The following is a 13,121-nucleotide window of genomic DNA, read 5'->3' on the forward strand; positions in this document are numbered from 1 at the left end:
GATTGATTAGAAATTTATTTTGTTTTACTTGTAAATGCTTACTGTGCTGGGCACACAATAGGTGTTTGATGAATTGATTACAATCAGGAGTACACTGAATGGAAGAAATTAAACAAAATGGTAATTGCTATGTTTAGGTGAAGACTTCATGGGTGAATTTTTTTCCTCTTATTTTTTTCTAAATTTTGTACAATTTTACTGCACTACTATAAGCATTTATAACATATAAAATAAACAGCCATTATATAGTTTTTTACTTATGTCTTAACCTTGAAATTGTTTTTGTAACTTTGAACTCAAGTATGGATTATTCATTTAGTGCTTCAATATCTCTTACATGTTAAATTTACATATTTTTTTCTTTAATAGGAGGAAAGGACAGACGAAGTGGCCTCATTCTGACAATTCCATTATGCCTAGAACAGACAAATATGGATGAGCTGAGTGTCACCTTAGACTACCTACTCAGCATTCCAAGGTGACTCTAAAGGTGTCTTTTCTTAAAATTCAGTATGTTTTCATTTACTTACTAATGATTCCTGCCATTGTTAAACTGTAGTTTGTTGTCTTACTTGCTTTTATTATCAGTGAAATTATAGTCAAAACACAAGAATCAATACTATATAATGCCATAGCAGATGAAATAAAGACATTTTATATTCCTGGTGCACTGAATGATAACAGATTTCTAAAATGTTTATGCTGTTACCTTTTAAGGAATACAAGATTGAGCATCTGTCTATATACCATGTAATTTGAGAAAACTTAGAGAAGTGAATCTTGTATTTAGGAAGCCGTTGAGATATAACTGAGCCTCTGGTGGCTCAGACAGTAGAGTCTGCCTGCAGTGCAGGAGAGCTGAGTTTGATCCCTGTGTCGGGAAGATCCTCTGGAGAAGGAAATGGCAGCCCACTCCAGTATTCTTACCTGGAGAATCCCATGGACATGGGGTTGCAAAGTGTCAGACACGACTGAGCGACTTCACTTTCACTTTCTTTAGATATAACTATATAGATATAAATATATCTGTGTTTTTTAATATATTGGATGAAGGCTGTTTGGAGTTTAAAATGTTTTTTTAAAAATGCAAAAATGTTTATATTTTAATCCAAAGAGGTTGGATTTTTAATTTTTATATTTCTTGGGTGAAGACAAACCCTAACCCTTTGTATATGCTTGAGCCCACCCGTCACTACAGCAGCAACAGACACACCCCTCCCCAGCTTCCCTTCCTACATGTGGTATTTGGGGGCTGAAGTAGGACTGCACATTAGACTCATCTGGAGATTTTTTTCAAAATTTTTATGCCTGAGCATCCACTTCCAGAGAGTCTGATCCAGTTGTTCCTGGGAATCCTGCTTATCAGAACAAAAATTCTTTTAAGTTTCTCAGACAATTCTTACATGCAGTCAGAGTTGCAAACCATTGCAGTAACGAGGGCAGATTTTTTATGTGTGTTTGTAGAATGTAGAGGTGGTAAAAGGAACAAAGTTATCTCTTAAATAATGCTAGTAAGCTTCAGATGCATTTTAAACATTTTAGTCAGAGCAGACAATTCTTTATATCTTTTTCCTGTACTTGAATTATTGACATAATAAATTATTTAATTTTAAACCACTTTGCAGAATACAAGGTTAAAATTGTGTTTTAGAACAGCTGACTTTAATCCCATCTGCTTCCAATATTGGTCTATAATGTAATGATTCTATTGCTGAATGTTTTTTCAGTATTAGAGGAACAGAGGTCTCCAGGTAAAAACTTTCAATTTTTTTGTTTTTGCTTTCTGGAAAGGAAAGTTATCAGACCTCACAATGGATTAGTACTAAATAACCTTGCTAATTCTCTGAGCTGCTGACTGCTAATTTGTATGATTCTTCATTAGATTGTGAACTGCTTTTTAGGTAAACAACACTGGTTAAATATTTAACTGGCAAATTATCAAAAAAAAAAAAAAATTCATGGCTTCATAGGTGGTTAAAAGTGCTGAGGGAACTTAGAGACCATCTGAACCAACTGCCTTATTCTTCCAGTTGAGGGGATTGAGACTCAGAAGTTAGTTACTTGCCCAGGATTACACAGGCAATTAGCAGTAGAGCTGGGGTTAGAATCCGCAGTTCCTGACAGCAAGCCAGAGATCTTCGTACTTCAAATGAATAGAATACAATGTAGTTGCATCTTACCTGAGGTGAGGTTCTAAAGTATAGAATGTAATGCAAAAATTACTAATAGTCAAAATCACCCTTGAAAAATGCCTAAGGAAGAATTAGAGACTTAGATGAACTATTATTTTGTGAATATGCTAGGTTTTCTTCCAGCATTAGAACATGTCATGAAGACTAAGTTCCAGAAGACACAGTTGGCTTGTGGTTAGGTCTGTGATAAGAATGTGCATGCTGGTATATACTAGGATCACACTCAGCCTCCCAGGATGCTCATACTATATGAGGCCCTGGGTAACTGAGGCTAAGGGACCAGCGGTTTCACTCATGTCTCCTGTCTGTTCACTCTGGGTGTGCAAACAAGAAGTACAGTAGAGGGCAAAATAGCCTACACTATTTAAACATTCTCTTTCTCTCTTTCATTCTTGTATAGGTATGGTGGCTCAGCGGTCAAGAATCCACCTGCCAGTGCAAGACACCCAGGTGTGATCGCTGGGTCGAGAAGATCCTCTGGGGAAGGAAATAGCAATCCATTCCAGTATTCTTGCCTGGGAAATCCCATAGACAGAGGAGCCTGGCAGCCTACTATTCATGGGGTCACATAGAGTCGGACATGACTTTGAAACTAAACAACAATACATATAATACTGTGCATGCTGAGGCCCTTTAGTTGTGTCCAACTCTTTGTGACCCTATAGATCGTAGCCTGCCAGGCTTCTCTGTCTATGTGATTCTCCAGGCAAGAATATTGGAATGGGTTGCCCTGCCCTCCTCCAGGGCATCTTTCTGACCCAGGGATCAAACCCGTGTCTCTTAGTCTCTTGAACTGGCAGATGGGTTCTTTACCACTAGCTCTACCTGAGAAGCCCACGTATAATACTATTGCAGTGTAAATTATGAATCAGTTTCTGCATACATACACATACATACACCTGCCAGCTAACAGAGAAAATATAAGTTGAAATAAGGTGAAAGAATTCAATTTAGCAAGACAAAATAGAGATCTGGATACTTTATTTTTGATAATTGTTCTAAATTTTGACCTTCTCAAGTATTTGCAAATGGCTCTGAATTTTTAGCCTTCTGCTTTTCTGGACCAACCTCCTATAACTTTGGCTTTTAAAAACATAGTTGGCAACTTTAATCAGTACTTGCTATTTCATTAGTGAGCTCAAGTGTTTTCATTAGTGAGCTCAAGTGTTTTTGAGGTCTTCTTTGCAAGCCTGAAGAATAATTTATTAGGTGTAATCCTAAAAAGTGGTTTTTCTCCTTCAGAATGCCTACTATTCAAAACTACTTTTAAGTTTTGTTATGAGAAGTTTCAAATATACAGAAAAGTTGAAGGAACTGTGCAGTAAACATCATTACGCCCATCACTCAGAAGCCTGCACCCTGTGTTGTGATACTTTATCATGTGTCTATGTGTTGATCCATCCCTCTTTCCATCCCAGAACTGTTTTAAGTTTACCCTATCAGATCAGGCTCAGCCTCGGGCTAGAAGGGTTTTCCATTTTTTAGTATATCTGCATTTTTATGTGTGTGACTTGCTTGTTTCTCCAAGCCCCTGCTGTTAAAGTTTAGCTCCTTTCGATTGCTGATGTCTCCGGACAGCTTCAGCAATGTAACTAGCTAATGTGGCATCTTCTTTATAGGAGATGTCCAAAAGGAGTCTGTCTTTGCAGTGAAAATGTTAGCATTTTGAATATTACTAAAAGTTATTTAAAAATGGAAAGGAACTATTCAGTTTCTTATCTATGAAAGTTAAAGTCGCTCAGTTGTGTCCAACTCCTTGTGACCCCATGACTATACAGTCCATGGAATTCTCTAGGCCAGAATACTGGAGTGGGTAACCTTTCCCTTCTCCAGGGGATCTTCCCAAGCCAGGGACTAAACCCAGGTTTCCTGCATTGCAGGTGGATTCTTTACCAGCTGAGCCACAAAGGAAGCCCTTATTCATATTTTATGCCTATTTTAACGACCAGGGGCAGGGTGTGATACCTGCCTGTTTCAAATGGGTAACCCAGCACCACTGAAAATGAGAACATTTCCTTATTCTTTGTCACACACAGTTTGGCCCTAAAAGCTTGTTTTTTTGTTCCAGACTCTTGATCAGAGGGGCTGAGAAGAAAGGAGAGGTTCAGGTTCATCATTGACTTCCCAGGTGGCGCAGTGATAAAGAATCCACCTGCCAGTGTAGGAGACACAGGAGATGTGGATTGATCCCTGGGTTGGGAAGATCCCCTGGAGGAGGCCGTGGCAACCTACTCTAGTGTTCTTGCCTGGAAAATTCCATGGATAGAGGAGCCTGTCAGGCTTCAGTCCACAGGCTTGCAAAGAGTTGAACACAACCTAGCAACTGAGCACACTTTCATGACCTGAATATAAGTTTATGTTCAGGTCTTTGTGAAGTTCAAGACTAACTATTACTGCCCCATTTTCTAGAAAGGATTTTTAATGAAAAATAATATAGACTGAAACCGTTGGACCAACCTGAGTGCTAAGTTTTAGGAGAGGTAAATGGAGTTTTTCATTTGTTTTTCCAGCAATTGCTATACATTTTAAAAATAAACAACATGATCAGAAATTGAATCCATGATTCAGAAAGCATAATCAAATTCAAGATTCCCTTACGGAGGTAGAGACATGACATATAAATTAATTTGCAAATCTTTTCATTAAAAAAGTAAATACTGAGATTAGCTTTATCTTATTTTTTTTTAGTTTTATTTTATTTTTAAACTTTACAATATTGTATTAGTTTTGCCAAATATCAAAATGAATCTGCCACAGGTATACCTGTGTTCCCCATCCTGAACCCTCCTCCCTCCTCCCTCCCCATACCCTCCCTCTGGATCGTCCCAGTGCACCAGCCCCAAGCATCCAGTATCGTGTATCGAACCTGGACTGGCGACTCGTTTCATGCATGATATTATACATGTTTCAATGCCATTCTCCAAATCTCCCCACCCTCTCCCTCTCCCACAGAGTCCATAAGACTGATCTATACATCAGTGTCTCTTTTGCTGTCTCGTACACAGGGTTATTGTTACCATCTTTCTAAATTCCATATATATGCGTTAGTATACTGTATTGGTGTTTTTCTTTCTGGCTTACTTCACTCTGTATAATAGGTTCCAGTTTCATCCACCTCATTAGAACTGATTCAAATGTTTTCTTTTTAATGGCTGAGTAATACTCCATTGTGTATATGCACCACAGCTTTCTTATCCATTTATCTGCTGATGGGCATCTAGGTTGCTTCCATGTCCTGGCTATTATAAACAGTGCTGCGATGAACACTGGGGTACACGTGTCTCTTTCCCTTCTGGTTTCCTCAGTGTGTATGCCCAGCAGTGGGAGTGCTGGATCATAAGGCAGTTCTATTTCCAGTTTTTTAAGGAATCTCCACATTGTTCTCCATAGCGGCTGTACTAGTTTGCATTCCCACCAACAGTGTAAGAGAGTTCCCTTTTCTCCACACCCTCTCCACCATTTATTGCTTGTAGACTTTTGGATCGCAGCCATTCTGACTGGCGTGAAATGGTACCTCATAGTGGTTTTGATTTGCATTTCTCTGATGATGAGTGATGTTGAGCATCTTTTCATGTGTTTGTTAGCCATCTGTATGTCTTCTTTGGAGAAATGTCTATTTAGTTCTTTGGCCCATTTTTTGATTGGGTCATTTATTTTTCTGGAGTTGAGCTGTAGGAGTTGCTTGTATATTTTTGAGATTCGTTGTTTGTCAGTTGCTTCATCTGCTATTATTTTCTCCCATTCTGAAGGCTGCCTTTTCACCTTGCTAATAGTTTCCTTTGTTGTGCAGAAGCTTTTAAGTTTAATTAGGTCCCATTTGTTTATTTTTGCTTTTATTTCCAATATTCTGGGAGGTGGGTCATAGAGGATCCTGCTGTGATGTATGTCGGAGAGTGTTTTGCCTATGTTCTCCTCTAGGAGTTTTATAGTTTCTGGTCTTATGTTGAGATCTTTAATCCATTTTGAGTTTATTTTTGTGTATGGTGTTAGAAAGTGTTCTAGTTTCATTCTTTTACAAGTGGTTGACCAGTTTTCCCAGCACCACTTGTTAAAGAGATTGTCTTTAATCCATTGTATATTCTTGCCTCCTTTGTCAAAGATAAGGTGTCCATAGGTGTGTGGATTTATCTCTGGGCTTTCTATTTTGTTCCATTGATCTATATTTCTGTCTTTGTGCCAGTACCATACTGTCTTGATAACTGTGGCTTTGTAATAGAGCCTGAAGTCAGGTAGGTTGATTCCTCCAGTTCCATTCTTCTTTCTCAAGATCGCTTTGGCTATTCGAGGTTTTTTGTATTTCCATACAAATTGTGAAATTATTTGTTCTAGGTCTGTGAAGAATACTGTTGGTAGCTTGATAGGGATTGCATTGAATCTATAAATTGCTTTGGGTAGTATACTCATTTTCACTATATTGATTCTTCCAATCCATGAACATGGTATATTTCTCCATCTATTAGTGTCCTCTTTGATTTCTTTCATCAGTGTTTTATAGTTTTCTATATATAGGTCTTTAGTTTCTTTAGGTAGATATATTCCTAAGTATTTTATTCTTTCCGTTGCAATGGTGAATGGAATTGTTTCCTTAATTTCTCTTTCTGTTTTCTCATTATTAGTGTATAGGAATGCAAGGGATTTCTGTGTGTTGATTTTATATCCTGCAACTTTACTATAATCATTGATTAGTTCTAGTAATTTTTTGGTGGAGTCTTTAGGGTTTTCTATGTAGAGGATCATGTCATCTGCAAATAGTGAGAGTTTTACTTCTTCTTTTCCAATTTGGATTCCTTTTATTTCTTTTTCTGCTCTGACTGCTGTGGCCAAAACTTCCAAAACTATGTTGAATAGTAATGGTGAAAGTGGGCACCCTTGTCTTGTTCCTGACTTTAGAGGAAATGCTTTCAGTTTTTCACCATTGAGGATAATGTTTGCTGTGGGTTTGTCATATATAGCTTTTATTATGTTGAGGTATGTTCCTTCTATTCCTGCTTTCTGGAGAGTTCTTATCATAAATGGATGTTGAATTTTGTCAAAGGCTTTCTCTGCATCTATTGAGATAATCATATGGTTTTTATTTTTCAATTTGTTAATGTGGTGTATTACATTGATTGATTTGCAGATATTGAAGAATCCTTGCATCCCTGGGATAAAGCCCACTTGGTCATGGTGTATGATCTTTTTAATGTGTTGTTCGATTCTGATTGCTAGAATTTTGTTAAGGATTTTTGCATCTATGTTCATCAGTGATATTGGCCTGTAGTTTTCTTTTTTTGTGGGATCTTTGTCAGGTTTTGGTATTAGGGTGATGGTGGACTCATAGAATGAGTTTGAAAGTTTACCTTCCTCTGCAGTTTTCTGGAAGAGTTTGAGCAGGATAGGTGTTAGCTCTTCTCTAAATTTTTGGTAGAATTCAGCTGTGAAGCCGTCTGGACCTGGGCTTTTCTTTGCTGGAAGATTTCTGATTACAGTTTCAATCTCCATGCTTGTGATGGGTCTGTTAAGATTTTCTATTTCTTCCTGGTCCAGTTTTGGAAAGTTGTACTTTTCTAAAAATTTGTCCATTTCTTCCAGGTTGTCCATTTTATTGGCATATAATTGTTGATAGTAGTCTCTTATGATCCTTTGTATTTCTGTGTTGTCTGTTGTGATCTCTCCATTTTCATTTCTAATTTTATTGATTTGATTTTTCTCCCTTTGTTTCTTGATGAGTCTGGCTAATGGTTTGTCAATTTTATTTATCCTTTCAAAGAACCAGCTTTTGGCTTTGTTGATTTTTGCTATGGTCTCTTTTGTTTCTTTTGCATTTATTTCTGCCCTAATTTTTAAGATTTCTTTCCTTCTACTAACCCTGGGGTTCTTCATTTCTTCCTTTTCTAGTTGCTTTAGGTGTAGGGTTAGGTTATTTATTTGACTTTTTTCTTGTTTCTTGAGGTGTGCCTGTATTGCTATGAACTTTCCCCTTAGGACTGCTTTTACAGTGTGCCACAGGTTTTGGGTTGTTGTGTTTTCATTTTCATTAGTTTCTATGCAAATTTTGATTTCTTTTTTGATTTCTTCTGTGATTTGTTGGTTATTCAGCAGCATGTTGTTCATCCTCCATATGTTGGAATTTTTAATAGTTTTTCTTCTGTAATTGAGATCTAATCTTACTGCATTGTGGTCAGAAAAGATGCTTGGAATGATTTCTATTTTTTTGAATTTACCAAGGCTAGCTTTATGGCCCAGGATGTGATCTATCCTGGAGAAGGTTCCATGTGCGCTTGAGAAAGAAGTGAAATTCATTGTTTTGGGATGAAATGTCCTATAGATATCAATTAGGTCTAACTGGTCTATTGTATCGTTTAACATTTGTGTTTCCTTGTTAATTTTCTGTTTAGTTGATCTATCCATAGGTGTGAGTGGGGTATTAAAGTCTCCCAAACGCCAAGTAAATTCCACAAAACAACTTCTGAATGCCGGCAGAGGACATCAGGCACTCAGAAAAGCAACCCAAGTCTTTGAAAGGAGAGAGAAGAAATACAGCTCCACCCACCAGAACACGGACACAAGCTTCCCTAACCAAGAAACCTTGACAAACCACCTATACAAACCCACACAGAGCGAGGAAATGCCACAATAATGAGAACTCCACAAACTGCCAGAATACAGAAAGGACACCCCAAACTCAGCAATTTAAATAAGATGAAGAGACAGAGGAATACCCAGCAGATAAAGAACAGGATAAATGCCCACCAAACCAAACCAAAGAGGAAGAGATAGGGAATCTACCTGATAAAGAATTCCGAATAATGATAGTGAAATTGATCCAAAATCTTGAAATCAAAATGGAATCACAGATAAATAGCCTGGAGACAAAGATTGAGAAGATGCAAGAAAGGTTTAACAAGGACCTAGAAGAAATAAAAGAGAGTCAATATATAATGAATAATGCAATAAATGAAATTAAAAACACTCTGGAGGCAACAAATAGTAGAATAACAGAGGCAGAAGATAGGATTAGTGAATTAGAAGATAGAATAGTAGAAATAAATTAATCAGAGAGGATAAAAGAAAAACGAATTAAAAGAAATGAGGACAATCTCAGAGACCTCCAGGACAATATTAAACGCTACAACATTCGAATCATAGGGGTCCCAGAAGAAGAAGACAAAAAGAAAGACCATGAGAAAATACTTGAAGAGATAATAGTTGAAAACTTCCCTAAAATGGGGAAGGAAATAATCACCCAAGTCCAAGAAACCCAGAGAGTCCCAAACAGGATAAACCCAAGGAGAAACACCCCAAGACACATATTAATCAAATTAACAAAGATCAAACACAAAGAACAAATATTAAAAGCAGCAAGGGAAAAACAACAAATAACACACAAGGGAATTCCCATAAGGATAACAGCTGATCTTTCAATAGAAGCTCTTCAAGCCAGGAGGGAATGGCAAGACATACTTAAAGTGATGAAAGAAAATAACCTACAGCCCAGATTATTGTACCCAGCAAGGATCTCATTCAAATATGAAGGAGAAATCAAAAGCTTCTCAGACAAGCAAAAGCTGAGAGAATTCAGCACCACCAAACCAGCTCTCCAACAAATACTAAAGGATATTCTCTAGACAGGAAACACAAAAACGGTGTATAAACTGGAACCCAAAACAATAAAGTAAATGGCAACGGGATCATACTTATCAGTAATTACCTTAAACGTAAATGGGTTGAATGCCCCAACCAAAAGACAAAGACTGGCTGAATGGATACAAAAACAAGACCCCTACATATGTTGTCTACAAGAGACCCACCTCAAAACAGGGGACACATACAGACTGAAAGTGAAGGGCTGGAAAAAGATTTTCCATGCAAATAGGGACCAAAAGAAAGCAGGAGTAGCAATACTTATATCAGATAAAATAGACTTTAAAACAAAGGCTGTGAAAAGAGACAAAGAAGGTCACTACATAATGATCAAAGGATCAATCCAAGAAGAAGATATAACAATTATAAATATATATGCATCCAACACGGGAGCGCCGCGATATGTAAGACAAATGCTAACAAGTATGAAAGGAGAAATTATTTCTTTTTATATTTCAAAATTTTACATCAGAAGCATGTTTACTTTCAAAGTATAAAATGAAATTTGTTTCAGTACTATTACACAAAGTATGATAATAGATATTGAGACTGCCTGTTTTTTAAAAGGGTTTCCCAGGTGACTTAGTGATAAACAATCCACCTATAATACAGGAGACCTAGGTTAAATCCCTGGCTGGGAAAGATCTCCTGGAGAAGGAAATGGCAACCCACCCCAGTATTCTTGCCTAGAAAATTCCATAGACAGAGGAGCCTGGACGGCTACAGTCCATGGGGTCACAGAGAGTCGGACATGACAGAGCCACTGAGCACGCATGCATGTGTTTTAGAAACGTGTGACAAAACATATGTATCCGTGTTTCTCAGCCACTTTTTGTTACTGTTGTCTTTGTGAGGAGCCCTTTTAAACAGTTTTTCCTATTCACGTCTGCTTGATGTCATAGAGTTCACTGTTTAATCAGTTAGTTATTAGATTGCAAAGTTATGTTTTCTTTATCCCCGTATCCACAATGCCAATAAAAATGATTTGGATACCTTAGGTGTTTCTTATGTGGATACTGAAGGAACCAACCAGAATGAAGTCATGAAAACTACCCAAAATACATCATGAAAGGAGCTATAACAGCTGGGTAGTTCTTATTTAGAATAGTGAAATTATAATTTGAATCCCATATAGGTAGTTGCACAATTGCCAGAATTCTATGGACTGTATATTCTATGCATTCAGAATGAAAAAATATCTTTGGGCATTTTTATTCAAAGAAGATCTTACAGAGAATCTAAATTTACGAAAGAGTTAGAAGTTGAGGCTCACAACCTTTTCTGCTCATCCCTGCCTTCTCAGACTCCACTTCTACTGCAGTGGCCCCTTACAGAGCACTTAGAAGATAACTTGAATATGTATGTAACACTGATTGGTCATTGGTTTGTCTTAGACTTTAGAAAGCTCAGTATAGTCTGCGAGTGTGCCTTGGATGGCTCTTCTCTATTTCTGTTTTTTATGGGGCATGCTTCTAAGAAAGTTTGAGCCAATGCCTTCCTTTCCTCCTTAGCAAAAGCAGTTCTGGCAAATGAAGTATAATTGTGTTGACCTATTGTAGTTAAGTGCTCCGGACATGCTTTATGCTGTTGATGAGTGCTTTTTAAAGATTAATTTCATTTGTTCAATGACTATGTATTGAAAACTTACATTGTCCCATTTTAAAATGTGAGAGCTAAGTTAGCATTTCCTTTCTTTGCCATGAATTTTTAAATGTGTTGTCTTTTCTGTTCCCTTATGCTTAAGTTCACGTCAAGGGATGGCTTAGTTGTCAGGCTGGGCTAATACAGCAGTATCCAGGCTAATTTCTCTTATCTCCAGTCTCTCCCCCATTTGTACACAAGAGCAAAATTAATTTCGCTATAACAACAGTTCTGTCATCCTTCTCAGTTTTCTAGACCTCTTCTTTCACACAATGAACTTTAATGCAATAGTCTGTTTATTTTGTTGATACAAAGTGCAGACATTGTTCACCATGTTTTGTGAAGACAAAAAAGACTATGACTGCACTCTCGATGAGGGTCTTTCAGTCTTCTCAACTGCTCTGCCAAGACTTTGTGTGGTTTAACCCACCCTTTCAGTTCCTGTTTCTTGAGTGCTTATTTATCACGCAAGACACTTTTATAGCACTTGCATTAACTCAGTCTTCAAAATAATGATATTATTTCTATTTCATACATGAAAAAATTGAGGGCAGAGAAATTAAGAAATTTTCCCAAATTGATGAGGTTCCTTTGCTTATATTCCTCTTGCTCTGTTTCCTTTTGTGTTAATTTTCATTAGCTGCTTATATAGGTATTTCCCAGAATCTGCCAGCATTTCTTCAGACTTATAGCACTTGCCGTTTCTGAGTCTTAAGACATTGAATCATAATGTGTTTGGTGATAATTCTTGAAATTTTCCATTTATTTGTCTTATATTTTAAAACATTTCAAAGGTGTATGTTGCTTCCCTTGTAACATTAAAAAGGTAATGTCAGTGAACAGAGATTGGACACTAATTAAAATACTTGCTCCCCACCTTTTCATCTTTCTAAATGATCTTAAGCTTCTTCATGGGAGAAACTGTCTTACGTATTTTTTCATAGCCCTGTGCAGTACCTCATACTTAGTGATCCATAGCCAGTGGATGTGGGTTTCTGCTCTTATCTGACTACTTCACTTTCTTCAGAGGTCTTTGTACTCAGGCTGACTGAGCATTCTCGCAGCATCACACGTTTTGTTGGAAAAATCAATCATGTAGAAGTTGCAGCTCAGTAGAAGCCATTTTGTTGGAAACAACTCTGTCTAGGCTCATCTTGCTTTCCTTTGAGAACACTAAATTTGAAATGGACCTGAGAATTTACTTATGGATGATAAAGTGCATTAGTTTACTTATGGATGATTGGGATGCCTATGTGAAAAGAATATTCTGTACTTAAAGAAATAATAGATAACAGTAAGTCATTTAATTCTCGTAACAGCCCTGTTAGATGATGACTGTTCTCCTTGGCTTGCCCTGTCTCACATATAAGGGAACTGAGGCTTAGAAAGTGTGTGGAATTTAAGTGTCTTGATCAAGAACCTGTAGCACATGAGGATTTGGACCTGGTGGCCTACCTAAAGCCTGTGTTTCTAGTCACTGTTGTACTCACCTCTGGTATAATCACAATGCCATTGCGACTGAAAACTCTAATAATCATTTACATTTAGCCTGCATCTATTACAACTTAGAGTTGACATATAAAGATAACTGTGGTGAACCTAGTGGAACATAATGGAAATCTTTCAGATCTTTTTTGTTTTAATATTTTCTTTCAACCATGTATT

The 13,121-nt window shown here is 37.2% G+C and overlaps 1 protein-coding gene across 4 annotated transcripts in view; it reads left to right on the forward strand.

Moving 5' to 3' along the window:
• SESTD1 (SEC14 and spectrin domain containing 1) overlaps positions 1-13,121 on the forward strand; it is a 151,066-nt gene that overhangs the window by 54,482 nt on the left and 83,463 nt on the right. For 3 of the 4 annotated variants that reach the window (XM_061434098.1, XM_061434084.1, XM_061434092.1), the window contains exon 3: positions 370-478. In XM_061434098.1, the coding sequence (XP_061290082.1) occupies positions 370-478 (109 nt within the window). Of the gene's footprint in view, positions 1-369; positions 491-13,121 lie in introns of those variants that run through there. The other variant, XM_061434103.1, reaches the window with a different exon arrangement.

This window comes from Bos javanicus, chromosome 2, assembly GCF_032452875.1.
Source record: "Bos javanicus breed banteng chromosome 2, ARS-OSU_banteng_1.0, whole genome shotgun sequence".
Classification (NCBI taxonomy): domain Eukaryota; kingdom Metazoa; phylum Chordata; class Mammalia; order Artiodactyla; family Bovidae; genus Bos; species Bos javanicus.